The sequence below is a fragment of the Arachis hypogaea genome, chromosome 2, assembly GCF_003086295.3.
Source record: "Arachis hypogaea cultivar Tifrunner chromosome 2, arahy.Tifrunner.gnm2.J5K5, whole genome shotgun sequence".
Classification (NCBI taxonomy): Eukaryota; Viridiplantae; Streptophyta; class Magnoliopsida; order Fabales; family Fabaceae; genus Arachis; species Arachis hypogaea.
Window position 1 is genome coordinate 11,293,900 of NC_092037.1, and position 21,328 is coordinate 11,315,227.

The window sequence follows — 21,328 nt, forward strand, 5'->3', positions numbered from 1 at the left end:
TAAAATCACTTCAAAATACTTAGGATTGATCTCAAACTTGTTGGAGTCAATTCCTATGCTTTTGTACCTTTGAAAACAAGTTTTAAACCATTTGGCTAGCATCGAATTGCAAGATGTGCATATGATATGATAATCAAAACATTTTGTGAGTGTGTGTTGAGAGATTTAGCAATTGGTTCTTAACAAGAAGTTACCTAAGTCCTAAGACACTATACTTGTCTTCAAATGTTGTGGACTTGAGTTTCTTGTTGTTGTTGTGTTGCTTTCAACTCTTCATTCCTCAACGTTGAATGTTGGTTGATCTTTCAACATGCTTGTTCATTCAAGTTGTTTGTTGGTTTGTCTTTCATGTCGTTTGTTGGTTTGTCATTCATCAAAACCTACGAATACAAACTTCGCATACAAGCAACATGATTTACAATTTCCCCCTTTTTGATAATGACAAACCAATTTTGAGGATATGCATTTATAAATGATTTTGAAAGCAACAATAATGCACTTTGTTTTATAGAAAGCTTTGGAGAAGACTTCACAAAAAAATTTTGCAGGAGTTCCCCCTAAATATGTGCATTTGTTCCCTTAAAGGGCGTTTATCAAAGAAAACGATTTAGATATCAAAGTTTTTGCTTAGCGGAAGTCTTTTTGAAATCATTGTTTCGCAAACTTATTTCTTCTTTTCAAATCCTCAAACTTCTTCTTTTTCAAAAGTTCAAAACTTCAAATATCCTCAACCTTCTCTTCCCCCTTTTGACATTATCAAAAAGAAAGGAGTTTGAAATGTGTCATAGAAGCATGCATAAAACAATGAAAATTTTTTTAAGTTCAATTTCTCTATTAATCTCAAGGATGAGATATTCCCCCTTTCAAAAAGAATTTGATTTCCTCTTTTTATATATAACAAGCATGCATAATTCCCCCTAAAGAAGTGAAATATATCAAAGCATGCACATTAACTTAAAATAGGGGTACCAAGCCTATTTTGAGTTATTCACCAAATAAGCATACAAGCATTAATCATTAAACAAAATTATGAAGGAAATATCAAAGTGTTTAAACCATAATAGAAATCCTTAGCTTACTAGGAGTTAGTTTAATAATTCATATAATCAAATAAACATAAAGCAATAAAAAGTGACTTGATGAAGAGGAGACAATCAATCTTGGTCTTCATCATCATCATTATCCTCTTCATACGGTAGGTGGATGCCGAAATGCTCATATAAGTCATCAATACGACGATCCAAGCGACCCGTGCGATGATCTACACGAGACACACGACGATTAAGTGCTTCAAGTTGCCTACCATGCTCTACTTCAATCCTTTGGATGTTTTGGTTGATGGATTGTAATTCTCTCATTACATCAACCAAGGAGGGTGGTTCTTGAGCTTGAGGTGCTTGTGGAGGAGCTTGCTCTTGAGGACCTTGTTCATCAACATTTCTTCTTCCCATTTTGTTGAGAAGATGAGTGTTGATACAAGATTGAGGTGGTACTTCCTTGGCAATCTCATTTGATACATCAATACCAACATAATCAAAGACTTTAGACCATAGGCAAAGGAATCCTAATCCACCATTCCTATCCTTCATCTTGAGCCTAATCATATGTTGTACTATAAAGTATGGTCAATTAATCTTAATCCCATTCATCATAGCCCACATGACAATCAAATCTTCATCATTTACATTCGCATGCCCGGATATTCTAGGTTGCAATACATAGGTGACTAGATATAACAAAGTTCTATGTTCCGCACTCATTGAATTGCAACTAATTTTGGAGTGAGCTCCTTGTACAAGGTTGAACAAATGCATGGCATTGTCCTTTGAATAACCCCATTCATCAATTGGGGTTTTACTACCTTGAAACAAGTCACCTTGATTTGGCAACTCCCAAATGGTGGCTAACTCATCACCATCTAGCCTATAATCCTTTCTTCCTATCTTGAAGAATAATGTGAAATTTGATTCATCTTCCTCATCAATCTCAATCATGAGTGTACTATAGGCTATGGCAACTAAATCCGGATAATATTTACTCTTAATTTGAACAAAATCCATGAGGCCTTGATGAACTAGAATAGCCTTAAGAGTATCAAACTTATGAATGACAAGAAGGGTCGGATCCAAATACCTCGGAGGAATTTCCTTTCTTCCGGCGAGCCTTGCCTCATAGAATTGAAGATCTTCATTAGAAGCAAAGTACCTTGCCAAAGGATGATCATTTGGAGGTGGAACCACACTTGAAGAGCCTTTTGACTTCTTGATGGTTCTCTTGATTCTAGGCATTGTGGATGATTTTGTTTTATGGGTTTTGTAGAGGAGAATGTGGGGACTTCAAATATGTAATTTGTTTGTAGTGGGTATCAAAGTTTTGTGAGTTGTATGAAGCTATATGTGAGCTTGTTTTGGAGGTTATGGAGGTTTAAATGTGGGGATATGAGTTGTGAGGTTGAAGATGATGAAAAAGTGGGGTTTTGTTGCTCAAAAATGCCAAATTCACGTGTTTTTGTGCAATTTGGTCGTGTTTGCATCGATGCAATAGGTTTTGCATCGATGCACATAGCACGTTGTGTGCTTTGCATCGATGCAAAGCTTGGTTGCATCGATGCAACATGCATCATTTTGCCCAAAATCACCAAATTTTCATCCTTTGGTGGTTCTTTCTTCAATCCTTTGAGTTCCATCATGTATATACTCACTTAAACCATTATAAACTTCAATTTGTTGATCCTCCATTGTTTATAATCTTCAAATTCTTCAATCTACCTCAAGATTAATCACTCATTCATCAACTCATAAACCTACAAAACAATGGCTAATTGGATATCTCCAATGCTTAAGTTAGTAAGAGATACAAAAATAGCAATATAAATACAATGAATTCAAACAAATCATATTAGATTAGAATCCAAGATACCAAGTTCATTTCGGATGTTAAAAAAACTTTCTTTACATAAAGGTTTAGTGAAGATGTCCGCTAGTTGTTTACTAGTTTCGACAAATTCAATAACCACATCACCCTTTTGAACATGGTCTCTTATGAAGTGATGTCTAATCTCAATATGCTTGGTTCTTGAATGTTGAACCGGATTCTTGGTTAAATTTATTGCACTAGTATTATCACATTTGATAGGAATGTGATCAAGCATGAGTCCATAGTCCACAAGTTGTTGTTTCATCCATAAAATTTGGGCGCAACAACTACCGGCGGCTACATACTCGGCTTCGGCGGTAGACAAGGCTACACTTACTTGTTTCTTACTATGCCATGAAACAAGAGAGTTTCCTAGCAAGTGACAAGTGCCGCTAGTGCTTTTCCTATCCAATTTGCAACCGGCAAAATCGGAATCGGAATAACCAATCAAATCACAAGTGGATCCTTTCGGATACCACAATCCAACATTTAATGTTCCTATGAGATACTTCATAATCCTTTTCACCGCACTTAAGTGAGATTCCTTAGGATTAGCTTGGTATCTCGCACACATGCATACACTAAACATGATATCTGGCCTACTTGCCGTTAGATAAAGTAATGATCCTATCATGCCTCTATACTTCTTTACATCTATGCTTTTACCTTGTTCATCTTTGTCAAGGTAGCAAGTAGTGCTCATTGGTGTGTCCATTGCCTTAGCATTGTCCATTCCAAATCTTTTGAGCAATTCCTTGCAATATTTGGTTTGGCTAACGAAAGTTCCTTCTTTTCCTTGTTTGATTTGAAGACCAAGGAAGAAGTTGAGTTCGCCCATCATGGACATTTCAAATTCACTTTGCATGAGGTTTGAGAAAAACTTGCAAAGTGATTCGTTAGTTGAACCAAATATTATGTAAACTTGTACCAAAAGGATATTTTTGTTTTCAATCAAGATAAATAAAGTTGTATCAACCTTCCCTCTTCTAAAACCCTTTTCTATTAAAAACTTGCTCAAACGTTCATACCAAGCTCTTGGAGCTTGTTTAAGACCATAAAGAGCTTTCTTGAGTTTAAAAACATGATTAGGATTTTCATAATCCTCAAAACCGGGAGGTTGTTCAACATATACTTCTTCTTGAATGAAACCATTAAGAAAGGCACTCTTAACATCCATTTGATAAAGTTTGAAGTTATAAGAGGATGCAAAAGCAAGTAACATCCTAATTGCTTCTAATCTAGCTACGAGAGCATAAGTTTCGTCATAATCAATGCCTTCCTCTTGATTATAACCTTTAGCTACTAATCTAGCTTTGTTTCTAACAATTGTACCATTTTCATCGAGTTTATTTCTAAAAACCCATTTTGTTCCTACAATTGTTTGATTACTTGGTTTAGGCACCAATTCCCAAACGTCATTTCGTTTGAATTGGTTAAGCTCCTCTTGCATTGCCATAGCCCAATGTTCATCATCAATTGCGGACTCAATGGTAGATGGTTCAATTTGAGAAACAAAAGCACTATATGCAAATAAATTTCTAAAAGTGGATCGAGTTGTTACCCCTTTCGAAACATCACCAATGACGTTGTCTAGAGGATGATCCTTTGAAGTACGCCAATCCTTTGGAAGTGCATTTATTTGTGCTTGTGATGGTTCAATTTCTTCAACTTGAACACTATCCTTTGTTGAGCTTGTAGAGGCTTCATTTAAATCTTTTTCTTTGTCTTCACCATTCAAATTTAGTGAATCAAAGTTTTCTACATTTTCATCAAAATCTTTTCTAGCACAGCAACGGTTAGTTTCATCAAAAGCGACATGAATATTTTCTTCCATAGTCATGATGCGTTTATTATATACTCTAAAAGCTTTGCTAGTTAAAGAGTAGCCTAAGAAGATTCCTTCATCAGCCTTAGCATCAAATTTGCCTAAGTTATCTTTTCCATTATTTAGAATAAAGCATTTACAACCAAAGACGTGAAGGTGGAAAATATTTGGCTTTCTTCCTTTGTACAATTCGTACGGTGTTTTCTTAAGAATAGGTCGAATGATAATCCTATTCATAACATAACACGCGGTACTAACCGCATCCGCCCAAAAGTACTTAGGAATATTAGCCTCATTGAGCATAGTTCTCGCCATTTCTTCTAAATGACGATTTTTCCTTTCAACCACACCATTTTGTTGTGGTGTTCTAGGAGAGGAAAAATTATGCTCAATGCCATTTTCTTCACAAAAAGTTTCAAAAAGATTGTTTTCAAATTCTCCACCATGATCACTTCTAATAGATGATATATGCAAATTCTTTTCATTTTGAATAACTTTGGCTAATCTTTTGAATGCTCGAAATGCATCACTCTTGTTTGCTAGGAACAAGGTCTATGTAAATCGAGAGTAATCATCAACAATAACTAAAGCATAGTAATTGCCACCAAAGCTCATAGTCCTAGAAGGACCAAATAAATCCATGTGCAAAAGTTGTAATGGCCTTGTTGTTGAAACAATGTTTTTGGATTTAAAAGAGGCCTTTACTTGTTTTCCCTTTTGACATGCGTCGCAAAGGACGTCTTTTTCAAAACGTAGCTTTGGTAAGCCAATTACTAACTCTTTAGAGACCAACTTGCCAAGATGGTCCATGTTAGCATGAGCTACTCTACGATGCCATAACCAAGTTTCATCATTTTTACTAACAAGGCATTTCACATCATTTGAGGAAACTTCATTTAGATTAATCATGTATACATTGTCAACACGGTGCCCAATTAGCACAATTTCATTAGTGTCTTGCCTTTTTATCAAACAACATTTTGAATCAAAGGTGACTAAGTTTCCTTTGTCACAAAGTTGGCTAACACTAATGAGATTATGTTTGAGACCTTTGACAAGTATAACATTATCTATGGAGGTAGAAGAATTTTTACCAACTTTTCCAACGCCGATTACTTTGCCGGTGTTGTTGTCTCCATAGATCACGTTTCCTCCGTTTGTAGGCTCTATTGCGGTGAACTTTGATTCATCGCCGGTCATGTGTTTGGAGCATCCACTATCAACATACCAATTTGTATCCTTAGCTCCAACACGTACCTACAAAACAATTAAAATTGGGATTTAGGTACCCAAGTGAATTTGGATCCTTGATGGTTAGTATGAGCATAATGCCCATAAGGTGCCCATCTCGTATCTTGACTACGAAAGTTTATATGTTTAATTCTAGTAAAGCATACGGGTGCTATATGACCTACTTTATTACAATAATGACATATGACATTTGGATTATGCATCCTATGCATGTTTCTAAATGGTTGCCTAGGTTGTTTCCTAAATGCAACATCTTTTGATCTATATGCATTGTGATTATAATTTCTAAATGAAGCATGTTGAGGAGGATGTTTAAAGGCTTCATTCCTTTTAGGCATGCTTGCCTTTTGGGCTTGCGGTTGCCTAATAGGAGTTTTAGCATTTTTAAATTTTCCTTTTTCAAAACCTAAACCTTCCTTATTATGAACATGCTTTTGGTTTTTCAACATTTTATCTAAGTTCTTTGAAGATTCATTGAACTTAGCTAAAGTGTTCTTAAGATTTGTAATTTCATTTTCATGCATTTTACAAGATTTGTATGGATCACTACTTGTGCTACACTTATCTTTTCCAAGATTGATATTCTCGTTTTTCAACATCTCATTTTGTTTTAAAAGATCCATATTCTTTTTCTTTAGGAGAGAATAATCTTGGGTAAGTTTTGTGTACACCTCAAGTAAGGCATCATATTCATCTTGTAAATTAAAAGAAGTGGAGTTGTCATCACTAACCTTTTCTTCGCTTGCCATTAAGCAAAGATTTGCAACCTCGTCGTCATCGGAGTCGGATTCATCCTCGTTCTCCCATGATATGTATGCTTTCTCCTTCTTCTTAAATTTCTTGTTTTTGTCCTCCTTTTGAAGTTTTGGACAATTGGGTTTGATGTGTCCAACTTCTCCACACTCATAGCATTTTGGTACCTTTGTTTTGCTCTTGAAGTTTTTCTTCATTGCAAACTTATTGAATCTTTTCAATAAGAGTGCAAATTCTTCATCTCCTTCTTCTTTATTATCATCACTCTCTTCTTGTAGTGATGTTGTTTTAAGGGCGAGACTTTTCTTCTTGCTTTCTTCACCTTTTTGTCTATTTAGCATAGTCATTTCATAGGTGAGAAGATTACCTCGTAGTTGATCGAATGTAAGTTGATCATAAAGCCTTCCTTCCACAATGGCGTTCACTTTGGAGTTCCATTTTGGTGTAAGGCTTGTAAGCACCTTGGTCACAATTTGTTTATCATTGTATTTTGTGCCAAGCATGCTTAGATTGTTGAAGATCTTGGAGAGTCTTTCAAGAGCTTCTTCAATGCTCTCTTCATCTTTCATTTTAAAATTTTCCCATTCATGAACCAACATAAATACCTTTGATTCTTTAACGTGGTCGGTTCCTTCGTAAGTGATTTGGAGTTTATCCCAAATCTCTTTAGCGGTTTCACATGTAGAGATCTTCATATAATCATGCTCGTTAAGTGCACAATGAATGAAGTTGATGACTTTATCATTCATTGCCACTTTCTTCCAATCATTGTCACTATATTCATCTTCTCCTTTCGGTACTTGCTTTGAGACGGAGACTTCTCCTTCTTTAGCGCTTGTTGTCTTTGTTGGAATGTGATTTCCATTCTCAATCACTTTCCAAATTCTCACATCTTGAGAACGGATCCAAATTCTCATCTTATTTTTCCAATAAGAGTAATTTGTTCCGCTAAAAAAAGGAGGTCTAGCGGTTGAGTTACCTTCGCTAGTGTTGTTGTTGTTAAAACTTGTGCTTGCCATGATCTTTTCCCTTAAACGGTTAAGTCTTTCAAAGGGTTAAGCTCTGATACCACTTGTAGAACCTATGCACAATTACTCAAGAGGGGGGGTGAATTGAGTATTGCAACAACAATGAATCTTTTTGCAAAAGTTAAAGACAATATACAAAAGTGTTATTGTACTAGTATTTTTCCAAGAGCTTAACTCAATTGCTAAGCATTTATAAGGAGCTTTTACTTTCCAATAGACACCAACTCAAATAAATTGATCAAGCTTTTCACCAATCGGACTTAAGCTACTCCTTAAGTACTTACGAAGCTACTTTTCGATCACAATTTATTTGCTCAAAGGTAAAAGACAATAATATTGAAGAGATGAGTTTGGAGAGATGCAAACGCTATTTAGAGTGGTTCGGCACAATCCTTGTCCTACGTCCACTTTCTTTCTCAATCGCAATTGAGAAGTTCCACTATTGCCAAGCTTCAAGGTGCTCGCGCAAAACCTTTTACAATCCGAGTCCTTAGTTTCTAACACCTCACGGTATATGATCACCACTCGTATACTAACCCACTCCACTTAGAGATACCTTCTCTAAGATTTGCCTTGAGTACTTAGTATACCTCTTTGGTATCCTCACCGACTATAGTGTTTATAACTCTTGACTCAACCTTGGAGATCACACTCCAATTTACAAAGTGTACAAGAAAACAATTCTCAAAGAATTGTTGAGATGAAATGAGTACTCTCTAGAAGAGTGTATGATTACAAGTTTAGCACTATTGAACCAATTGATATTGCTCTCTCAAATTGTGTATTATAACACCTTAAAAAATGTGTAGAATGAAAGAATATGAACAAGATAGTTTGCAAAATACTCAAGTATATGAAATAAGGCTTCAATCCATCTATTTATAGACTCCCCAAACCTTAGAAACGTTGGGGAGTTAGTGGGATGGAGCCTTTTTGTCAAAACTAGCCGTTTTTTATGTTTTTGAATCATTTGCATCGATGCAAATGTGTCTTTGAAGCTGAAATTTGAATTTTCAGCTAGGTTGCATCGATGCAAACATCTTTGCATCGATGCAACAAGTCGTTGCATGCTTTGCATCGATGCAAGATGAGTGTGCATCGATGCAAACCTTAAAGAATGGCTTAAAATCACTTCAAAATACTTAGGATTGATCTCAAACTTGTTGGAGTCAATTCCTATGCTTTTGTACCTTTGAAAACAAGTTTTAAACCATTTGGCTAGCATCGAATTGCAAGATGTCCATATGATATGATAATCAAAACATTTTGTGAGTGTGTGTTGAGAGATTTAGCAATTGGTTCTTAACAAGAAGTTACCTAAGTCCTAAGACACTATACTTGTCTTCAAATGTTGTGGACTTGAGTTTCTTGTTGTTGTTGTGTTGCTTTCAACTCTTCATTCCTCAACGTTGAATGTTGGTTGATCTTTCAACATGCTTGTTCATTCAAGTTGTTTGTTGGTTTGTCTTTCATGTCGTTTGTTGGTTTGTCATTCATCAAAACCTACGAATACAAACTTCGCATACAAGCAACATGATTTACAGTTTGTGTTGGCTTTGTTGTGTTTAAATGAGTTCTATTAATTTTTTTATTTTCTTTTCTAGTTATTAAACTAGTTTGCTAGCCTATGACCCTTAGCATATAATATACATGATTATGCTCTGTAATTTTTTTAATTTGTTCTATTATGTTCTGTTTTATTTTGTTCTAAAATGATTGAATAATTAATTTTTTTTGTTGTGGTTTTTTGGATATGTCATCTAATATGTTGGTAGGGTATAAATTTTCATTGGAATCACACAGCAAGAAAAATATTGAATACCATCAGATTTACTATTATTCTGGAGTTAACGGTATAAATGTCGTAAAAAAACTGCTTATTAGCGAATTTTTTTGTCCGAGGTTAATTACCAGCAATTTTTCATTAGCATTTCATGTGTTTAGGCGCTAAGTTATCGTCGAATAAATTCTATGGTAATATTTTTTATTTTTTTATTTTTTTGGCACAGTTAAACTCTTCTTAACAAAACTGTTAGCAGAAATAAAAAATTATTAGAAATTAACAAATTATTTTATTAAAAATAAATGGTCTAAATACAATAAAATGTCACAGAAATAAAATACAATGAAGTAAAAAACAAAAAAATAATACCCTAACTCCTACTAGGGGTGACAATGGGTAGGGTAGGGTAGGGTTTAAAGCCAATCCTAATCCTATTCGCGAGTTAAGATTTTTATATAAACTCAATCTTACTCTACCCGCGGGTTGAGAATATCCCAAACTTAACCCTACCCATTCTTAACCAGTAGGTACCCGACCCTACACGCGGGTTACAAAAAAGATGCAACATCAATATATTTATTGATGATAATTTAAAATAGAACTGAATTTTATGTAAAAAAAATTATTAAATTATCAATTAATGATCTTTTTTTAGTGGCCAGGGATCCTTTGCATTTAGTGAGAGGTTTTTGGTTTAACATCCACTTGAAACATATTTTTATGTAAGTATATAACATATACATATATAGGATGCAGGTTAGTCGGGCAGGTCGAGGCTTAACCCGTACCCGACCCGAATGAGAACCCTACCTTATCCGCTGCGGATCGGGTTGGCAACCCTACCCGACCGGGTAGGGTCGGGTTAGGTACCTGCGAGTAGGGTGCATGTTGCCACCCCTAAACCCTACAGATCCCGATAATCGTCGTCATTATTGTTATCATGGTCCCTCTGCTGAGGTGGCGAAGTAGGTGCTGATGTCGGTGCCCCACTAGCAGTGTTGCTGCTGGAACCAGCAGTGCCACTGCCTCCAACGCCCCTGGCTCCAGCGTGCATCTACTGGTTGTACACCTCCATCTGCTCTTACAACCGATCTAACTGCTCCAGCTTTTTTGTCAGGTCCGAACTGAAGGCAACGGCTTCTCCCACGTGTGCAAGAAGGTCATTGTACCTCTACTCAGACTGCTCTGCTTGCTGGTGAAGCTCTTATGTCAGCTTCTGTACCTTCTCTCTTAAGTCGACAACTTTCTGGGGATCGGCAGGGCTAATGGCAGAGGCAGAGGTAGAGGAAGCCGTCAACGCGGAGGAGCAGAGCCGCTGGCGAAGAACAACCCCAACCCGAAGTGGCAATTCTTGTAGGGTTTAAAGGCGGTCTCGCGCCAAACCCGATCAGGATCTACCACTGAGGTCTCGAAGCTGGTTTCGTCGTTCTTACTAGGCGGCTGAGATTGATGGGTCGCGGCCTCCAACCTCTATGTGTAATCCTCTTGTGTTACACACGTCGTGATTAGGATAACAGTTAATTGACTTTAAACAAAAAAATTTAAAACTTAGAATTGATTTAAACTTACATAATGGGCCGCAAACTGCTTGTCATCAAATCTCTCCTTGTTGCCCTTCAAAGTATGAGTATACTTGAAGGTCTCTGCTAGTGTCGCCTCACGGTCCAACGACTTAGACTACAAATTAATATATCAACCAATAAAATAAATGAACAAATTAACCAACTGATTCAGGTAACTACTAAAAAAATCAAACAATAACAAAATTCTTACCAGTATGTTCTTCGTCTTCATCAAGGTCGCCGACCCACCCGTATACTTCGACGACTTGGGCGAAGCCCTGTTAGTGACATTCGTCAGACGGTAATGCTTGAAACCCTCATCATTGTTAAAATAGGCCTCCGGTTCCTTCTTGATGGATGGACGGATCCACGACATTAGGTGGTCGCGCCTCTTACGAACGTCACTCATCATTTGCTGAAGTCGTTTAGCGGCCCAGTGGTCATAGATCTTCCTGATAATGAGATTATGCTATGCATCCCATATTAATTTCAACTGCATAAAGTGATTTAACAACATTAGTTAGTCGAAATAAAATACAGTTAATTAATTCAACATTATTGGGTTCTTACCGCCCACTTCTAAAACCATCGATCTCTAGTCTCAGCTGGGATCTACGTGTAGGTCGGCCACGGGTGGTCGTACATCGACTTAATGACCTCAGAGATCTCTTGTGTGCAAGCATTACTATCAGAGAAAAAACTGAACATTAACAAACACATGGAAATGCATAAACTTAAGATTAACAAACTTAAGATTAAAAAATTGTATGTACTCACGCCTGCATGCCATCAGGCCAAATTCTCACCCGGGTGACGGGCGGTGGGGGAGGGGCCTCTTGCTGGGGTACTAGAGGAATCACCCACCTCGGGTTTTGTCGTTGGATCTGCAGGGGGCGTAGCAGAAAGAGACACTTAGTTAGGGTTTAGGATCATAATGAACTGTTGGTTTGCTAGACCCGCCTGTGACATCATAGGGGTCGACAGGGCAGCCGAGGTAAAAGGCGAGGACTGAACAGTCGCAGGAGATTCAGTGGAAACTCTCTCTCTATCACGACCATGAGACCCACTCGGTCTACCTCTGCTACCTGTTGTCATGTCTGGAAAATAAATGTATTATTAACACTAATCAGTACATGTTAACTATATGGAAACTTCCTAAAAAAATTGGACATAACTTCTCCTAAAATTGGACATATGATTATCTTTACGGTTCCCACAAATTCAACCAATCTCAACCCACAACATCAGCCAAAATACAATTAAATTCACCACATTTCCAACATAGCATATTAACTTGTTTTCGTACTAGAATTCATACTATATATAATGTTGTAGATATAATATTACAATGTCAAATACAACAATTTATTTAATTCAATTAAAGTTAATAACTAATGACATGATGCCACCAAATATGCACCCATTAAGTAATGTTCACCATTACAGGAATCTAGACTTAATTTTGTCTATGAATATTAAGCACTGAGTACATATATATTATGCCTATTATTATTAAAGTTATTTAATAAACTTTGATACATAAACATTGAATTTAGTTTGGACGGTGAATCTGATTTTTTTGTTTAATTTTTTTTTGGATTATGAATTTTTTATTACCGAATATTTGATTAAAAAACTTTGTTAAAAATTTCAACGTTCTGAAAATCGGTTTGAATCGGCCTGTCGAACCGTAAACTAATGAAAAAAGCGATTTCGACAAAAAGGATAACTACTTGTTTCAAAAATCGTTATTGGACTGCTAAATTGGCCAGAAACTACCCGGTTGAATCAAACTTGGACCCGGTTAATTTTCAAATTTTAGACAAACGTTACAAAACAACACCGTTTCGTTCATTAATTAAGAAAAAAAGGAAAATGGTATCGAATGCAAGCAGCAGAATCTTAATCTCGAATCTTAATCCCCTTCCTTAGTTCCTTGAGCACTATCAGGTAGCAGAATCTCAATCTCAATCTTGAACGTAGGCTTGCAGTAGAGAAGGAGTCTCCATCTCATTGAAGAACGTCCAACCACCACCGCCATCATGATCTCCACTGCCACTATCCGCATTGCGCTATCGTCGTCGCAACGCGTCTGCTTGCCACGTTTTCTCGTTTGTTTTGAACTTCCGCCGCCTCTGTATCGTCGTGCTTCCGCCGATGTGATTCCTCTCCGTCGCTTGTTCGAGCTTTAGACCTCCAGCCTATTGTTATCACCACGCTTTGGCCTCTGTTTTGGCCGAGCTTCTAACCCTCATCTGAGCTCCCTCTCCGTCGCGTGTTCGAGGCTTCGAGCTCCAGCATCATCTGTTCGAGTTTCCAAATGTGTGAACTTTGAAGCAATGTTCTAAAAATCGGATGGACTGGCTGGTTCGACCGGGTTAATTGAGAACCGATTCTTTAGACGGTCCGGTTAATATCTAAAATCGTCTTGCAAAAAATTGGTAGAAAACCAACCAAATCGATGGTTAACCGGTGAACCAACTGAACCGGTTCGGTTTTTTAGGTTCCCGGTTTTGTGTTTTAAAAAAGTAAAAAACAAATAAGAAAGACACCCAAAACCCCACCCATCCCTCTCTCTCTCTCTCAAACCCAACCCTAAACCTTCTTGGAACGCAGCCACCATCCCTCTTCAAAGTCATCGCCGAACTCTTCTCCTCCGGTAGAGGGTGCTGTCGCCGCCGGCGGGGACAGACCGTCTTCGAGCGCTCTCTCTCTCTCTCTCTCGCTCAACGTCCCTCTTCGAGCTCTCTCTCGCCGTCGCTGCTTCTTCGCTCCTCGCCTTGGGTCGTCGACGGTAAGTTCCTCGTCCTCGCCTCTGGTCTCTGTTCGTCCTTGTCCTCGTCCCTAACCCTCTGGCCTCGTCCTCGCCTTTGGCCTCTGGCCTTTGTTTGTCCCCAACTCCAACCTCTCTGAGTCCCTGTTCGTTTAATTTGGTTCAATTTCAATCGCATTAATAACTTGTTTTTTTGAAAAAAAAAAGTTAATTAGTATCTGTAAGAGTATTATCATTGTTTTGATCATTGTTATAAATGTTTGGAAAAACTGGAAAAGCATTGTTTTGATCAACAATATAGTTAAGAACTTAAGATCATGGTTAAGCATTATTTGGGAAAACTGGAAAAGCCAAAAAGCATTGTTTTGATTTGTATACATAGGATTACTGTTTGCGTGTTAATTACAACATAGCAGCTGATGAGAAAAGAGAAATGTGTTTAAGTTTGTCATTTTGGAAAATAGCTACACTCTTGGTTCTACTGTAGCAGGTTATAACTTTTCATTCTTCAATAAAACTATGTACAATAATAACTTTTCATTCTTCACCAATTTGATATGATGTTTTAAGTATACAATTTATCTAGTTCCCTCTAAAAATTGGTATAAACATGATAAATTGTATTGAAGCGGAATGCAAATAATGATCAACAATCACAATTCAGTGTTGGCCAACAATCACAATTTTTATGTTGAATTGTGAAATTTTGAATTTTATAGAAAATTTATATTGTATTTTTAATAATTTTATTTTATATTTAATTAAACTGGTTCGACCACGGTTAGATCTTTGAACCATTGAACCAGTCACTCGACCAGTTCACTGACAGGTTCGGTTCTCGCAACTTTGGTGTGAAGTGATTTCTTTTCCTTGTTCTTGTTCTTTCTTGTATTTGGGTTGCTGCCAGTTCTTTGTTGCTGTTGTTTCTTGGTTTTGTGGTGCTGATCTCATATCTGAGTTCATGTTATTATTATTGTTAACTTGGTAATTTGTAAAATTGTTGTTAAGGTGCTGTTCTTTGACTCTATCTTTGTTAGGTTTTTGTAACTTTGCCCAATTGTTAATTTGAATAATTATTTTGATCTTAGTTTATGTTTTTGATCTTGTTAATTTGATAATTTGTTAAATTGTTATTGAGGTGCTATTCTTTGACCCTGTGATTGTTAGGTTGTTGTATTTTTGCTAATTATTAATTTGAATAATTATTCTGATCTGAGTTTATGTTTTTGATTTTGTTAATTTGATAATTGTTGTTGTGGTGCTGTTTTTGATTTTGTAATTGTTAATTTGTATAATTGTTGTGATTTGCTTTTCATTATTCTTGTCATTGGACTACTGTTTTTGCGGATTTTTATAATTGATGACAAACTTTGATGTTGGTATTTTATATTTAGTTTTTTTTTTTTGTTATTTGACTTTTGAATTTATATTTGGATAAGATTATAACATTGTGATTGATATAGTATTTTTAATTTGAATGACATTTTAAGGTTTATATTAGACTATAATTATGTTTTAGTGTGTTTATTTATATTTTATTATAAAACGGTTATTTTGGTTGAACCACGAACAATCGGTTGAACCAATAAACCAGTGAACCAGTAGCTAGAACGGTTCAATGACCGGTTCGGTTTTCAGAACCTTGGAAATTTTTTGTGATTCTGAATCCTTTGTCACTGATGGCATGTTAGGATATAAAAGACGACGATAGACGGTGTCAGTGGTGCCGCCGCTGCCATGGGTGCTCTTGCCACTCTCTCATCTTGGACTTCTGAGGACAACCTTCTCCTCAAGAACGCCGTTGAGGTTCTCTCTCTCTCTCTCCAATTCACTCTTAGCTTTTGATTTCAACCTCTATTCCTAATCTTTTGTTGCCTTTGCATCTGCGTATTTGTTTAATCTACTGTCTATCTAATGTGCTTTAGCGCCTTTTCTGATGAATAGTAGTTGTACTGCTAGGTAAAGTTGGTGCCTACGGTAAAATCCACGAACGTGTGTCTTAGAGGGTTCTTAGGTTGGGATCAATGAGTTATATTCATTGCATATTCATACTATTTATCATATTAAATGTGTATTATTTGAGGTCTTGGGGATAGTAGACACTCATATCATGGGGAAAATGTTTTAGTCCTTACATATTGAAGAGTGGATCTGTTTGTGGATGATTCTGAATGTCGTGGTTTATGTATGTCAAGGGGCAATTGCTCTGAATTGGATAGATGTTTGTTCTTGCCGTCTGGTTTGAGTTTTGAAGGGGGACTCCATGTTTAGTCTTTGACTTGTATATTTGCAGGCTGGTGCTTCTTTAGAGTCACTAGCAAAAGGTGTGGTGCAGTTTTCTCGAAGATATAGTTTCAAAGAAATACGCGATAGATGGTATTCTATCCTCTATGATCCTATTATTTCTGCGGAAGCATCTGCAAGCATGACAGACTTCGAGATTTCTACTTCACCTCTCCCATCAAAGTTCATCAAGTTTGGAAATTCAAGAGAACGCAAAATTGATTCTGCAAAGAGAAAAGCTGAAAGTGTACGGACTTCCTATTATGCTATGCGGAAAAGAATCCGCAGTGACATGTTTAATTCCATGGACTTAGGTTTCCTTGTTGATCCTGAAAATGACAATTATGGTGCAAATGGAAATGAGAGTTTACCTGAAAACTGTGTGGCCGAAGGTGAAATGTCCAATCATTTTGGTTTCCATGGTTCACATACTGATCCTGCTCAGTATTCTTTTCCTGAAAATATGATGAATGGTGGTGCTACATCGAATGGAGTTACTGCCCATGCATATTACACTGGAGCTAAGGATCCAGTTCAAGACGATATCCCTGCTGAGCAACAAGATGTACTTAGAGAAGAACCTCAATTTCTTCGAGATGATGTTTCCAATGGAGCTGCAGAACCTCAATTTCTTCGAGATGATGTTTCCAATGGAGTTGCAGAGGAGATGGGTGTTCCAGAAGAACTAGCCATTGATAGCTTCATTGGTGACGATAATTTAGAGACCCCATTTGATCAGATCAACAGTGATCCTGGAAACCTGTGTTCTGAGTTTGATGGAAATGATGTATTTGATTCATCTGAAATAGAATGTGGTACATCATTTAATAGCTTACATTTGTCTCCACTCCCGGAAATGCCAGTGTGGAAAACACATGCGAGCATTCAAGAGCCTGAAATGCCATGTGATGATTTTAAGGATTCTATTCCTTGTGGGGAGGCTTACCTGACAGAACTGTCCAATTCTCTCTTGAACTTCACTAATGAGGAAGAACTCTATCTGATGGATGTTGATGGAAAAGATGGGATTGATAAGTCTTATTATGAGGGTCTGAGTTCACTTCTACTGAGTTCTCCTAATGATGTTAGCCAAGATCAGATGCCTGAAAAGGCTGAGGCAGAGTCTTCAGTGGCATCACAACCAAAAGTTTCAAATCTGTCAGTTTCATGTCAAGCAAAAGTAGATGATAACAATAGATCACAGTCTAGCAATGCTCAAACAGTTCAGAAATCAGATAACCAAGTATCATCTTCTGTCTCTGTTAAAGATCCTCGTTTTCCTGAACTAACTAATGGAGTTGTATTCTGTGCACTAAACACTGAAGAACCAGAAGTTCCATGCAATGTTGATGTTTTCCTACTACCCTTGGATGTGCCTCCTTCAACATCTCCCTATTCATCTGAATGGATGTATACAGAATCCAATAAGCCAATGTCATCATGTGTTCAGGATTATGGATTTAGTAACCATAAAGCTCTTGAAACAAGTAGAATGACAAAGGTAGAACAGAAAAAACCTGCAGAGTTTCGTGGATCTTCTCAGGTGATGGGATCTCCTCCCCTTCCAGGACCTGTTGATAACTCTAAGGTAAAGTGTGAATTTCCGAATGCTCATGCATCACATACAGCATCCAGGAGTGCTATGTCTGTTTCTGGTGGGTTAGGTGGAAATAAAGCTAGCACAACCAATGCTATCATGCATGCAAATCCAAAGGACACACCTATCAATGTAGGCTTGACACATTGTCTAAATAGTCGTGCGACAAACTCTTTTAGTGAGAAACCAACCCTTGGGTCTAATGGCTTCAGAAATCATCCTTATTCTGATGGCTCAGGCATGAAACAGGGAAAAAACTTAGCCTTGCCAAAAGATCGTCATTTGCAACATGCTGAAGCGGGGTCTTCAGATGTTCCCAAGTCTCAGCTGGTGGCAATTCCTCCAACTTTAGATGAAGAGCAATATATGGAGAGTGATGATGACGTTCCTTGTTATTCTGATATAGAGGCAATGGTAAGGCGTGTAGTGCAGACCTTTCAATCAACAGTAACCTTAACCTTGTTTCATAATTGTAGCTATTTTCTGAGTTATTCCTTCATTTCCTTCTACAGATACTTGATATGGATCTGGATCCAGATGATCAGGATTTGTTTTATAACGAGGAAGGTATTACAAAGAAATTACTTTTGTCATTGCTTCTTGCATGATGCTATTTGACATCTTTTATATTTTGTTTATTTGGAGTACAGATAATTAACTAATGTCCCAACTAAATAACATTTTATGTTTTGTGGTGCTTGCCTTATTCTGCCTCGTGCCGCAGAAGCATGGCTCAGTTATTTGGGATAGTCTCATAAACACTCATTTTGCATCCTTATGGTTGCCTATTTTTTATTTAACTAATGTCTAGTACAGTGATAAATGTGATGGACCCTTGGACAGGTGATACTTTTTAGTAGTATTTTTTCCTTTTGAAGAAGCTGTAAAATTTGATGCTTCCCCCTAATGAGTTCCAGTTCACTAGTGACATTTTAGAAACATGCTAGTAGTTATGCGGCATATGGGTGAGCTCTTGTGCATTATGGACCAGACTTCATGTGATGATGTTTGATGCATGACCACGAGTTCTGCGCTTCTGCTACTAGTTTACATAATTTATGGAACTTGTGCAATATGTGTGCCTTTGTATGAATATGTTTTCGTTGATCAGCAGATATTCAGTAAATATTCTGTTTTTAAACTCTCCAAGTAGTAGTTTGTTTACATTATTTATCCTATACATCTAAGATAAATAGTTGGATATTATTCGGTTTTTGTTGATTTCATTGTCTATTTTCTTTTATGATAGCTTAACAATATTATATTCTGATTGCAATATAGTATCAACATATCAACATGAGGAAACTAAGCGGACTATCATAAGGTTGGAACAGGGTGCTCATTCCTCTATGCAGAGAGCCATTGCTTTACATGAAGCAATTGCCATTTTATATGGTCGCTATTCAAAGCATTATATTAAGAAAGCTGAGGTATTTTATTGCCTAAACTCTTCACTTGACTTGCCGTCTGAGTGTGTTTTTTAGTTTTGGGTATATCCATGTGTTGAATTTATTTCCAGTATAAGAACTGAGACACACAACATATATGTCTATGAACAGATATTTACTTGCTTTATTCTGATTTTGTTTCTGGTTTGATACAGTGATTTGATTGTAAATTATGGAGTGAACTGTGGTGAAGGTATAATAATTAAAGAATAGTTGGACAGATCTGTTCTGTGCTCTTCAGTGAAATCCATTTCTATGTTTGTGTGCGTTTTAATCTTTGAGCCTTTAAATGTCTAAGCTGTGATGGTTTTTTTTGGAAGTAACACCCACCAAATGATGCGAGGAAAGTAACTAAATTGCTATTCTCTAGGATTTATCTTTCCATAGAACAACAATCAAATTAAAGTGCCAACAGATAATGCTTTTAGTGATATCTCAATTTCTCCTGCAGGTTTTACTTGGACGGGCAACAGAAGGTGTTCCTGTAGATATTGACTTGGGCAAAGGAGGTTATGCAAATAAAATATCTCGACGCCAGGTTAGTCATATTTACCAAATTTGACTTGGTTCATGATGCAACAATGATTTCGGTGCTTTCATATATTTTGTTACTCCCCCCCAAACAAAACAAAGTTTGACCCATCGACATATAAATGATGTTTCTTCCTTTGCTAACTTTCAGGCAGTTATAAAGCTGCACAATGATGGATCTTTCTACATTAAAAACTTTGGCAAGACTTCAATATTGGTGAATAACAAAGAAGTGCAGACTGGTCAGTCTCAAAGATTACACTCCAATTGTTTGATTGAGGTATGATTATATAGCCCGTATTTCAGAACCTCATATCCTCTTTGAAAAAGTTTTCCTGCATGCATGTACACATGCTCTTAGTATTTGTGCATATGGATAAAAGTTTTTAACTAGTTCTCAACCATGTGTTGTCGACAATCAAAATGAGTCTCAGAATTTGATTGCGGAGTTCATAGGTGCTGGATGGTCTGCAAATTCCCCTTTTTTTTTGTTTCTAGTTGTTGGTGGAATTAAGTGTCAGAGAATCTTTGTGCTACCAATATCCCTTAGTAGGAATATAAGAACACAGTTTTTGTTATGAGAATGAGCATGTTACTGTTTGCTCATTTCAATTCCATCCCTGCTTTCTTCGAGTTTACAAAATAATCAAATATACGTAACTCACTACCACTATTTTCTAAGTTGAGGGAGGTGGAGGCGGTTGGAATTATAAGATGCCCTTTGGGTTAGTTATGTAAATAGGAATCAAGTCTTAGTTAAATTGCTACAGTTGTCTCGAAATGTGTGAAATAAAATACAATTGGTTTTATTTTGCAGCTGAGGGGGATGCCATTCATATTTGAGACAAATCCTAGTTGTGTGAAGCAGTATCTGGATCAGCATATTACAGACAATTCACAAACCTTGTAGTGTCAAATGTAAATGTTAGTAAGAGATCCACGAGAACAGAAAGTGCTTATTTTTATTGCACTTTCTGAATTTTGGTAAGGAAACGTTGATGCTGTATGTCAATGGTTTTGATGCTATAATGGTGTTTCCATGGAAATGGGAATGGGCTTCTGTAGTTCAGTGCTCTCCTTCCCCCATGTTTCTCTGCTGACGTAAGTAGATAGTTATTTTAGGAACATTTTTGTATTATGTCAAATTTAACCCCCCTAACCTGAGAATGCTTGTTCACTCGCTAATGCTGAATCTGAAGCTCATTACTCCCTTGCGTATTGCTTGAAACAGCATTCTTAATCTATTTTTTAAATTAGAGATAATTAGGAGGATGAGTTAAAATTTTAATTATTTGTCTTTTATTTTTATTTATCTATTTTTCTTACGGATTGCTTCCACTCAATTTATTATTGTGGGTTAAAATCTTCTCAAAATACATGAGTCCATGTTATAAAACTAGGCTTTTGAATTCTGTGTTCACAAAAATTCGTATGAGTGATATTTAAATAAAAAAAGCCAATTTGTCAAAGTATCAGACAGTTTGTGGCCTGGTCAAAGGACGCTGTGCTGTATTCTTCCGTCCACCTCGCGGGGCTGTAAGTCAATTGCCATTTTATATGGTCGCCATTTAAAGCATT

The 21,328-nt window shown here is 36.8% G+C and overlaps 1 protein-coding gene across 1 annotated transcript; it reads left to right on the forward strand.

The window, feature by feature from the left end:
* Positions 1–13,668: 13,668 nt before the first annotated feature.
* Positions 13,669–21,038, forward strand: LOC112737442 (uncharacterized). Its single transcript, XM_025787350.3, has 8 exons — positions 13,669–13,912; positions 15,583–15,697; positions 16,185–18,185; positions 18,284–18,338; positions 19,053–19,201; positions 19,671–19,757; positions 19,902–20,030; positions 20,568–21,038. Exons 2-8 carry the CDS (start codon positions 15,629–15,631, stop codon positions 20,658–20,660), a joined length of 2,583 nt encoding a protein of 860 aa, XP_025643135.1. The 5' UTR covers positions 13,669–13,912; positions 15,583–15,628; the 3' UTR covers positions 20,661–21,038.
* Positions 21,039–21,328: the final 290 nt, after the last annotated feature.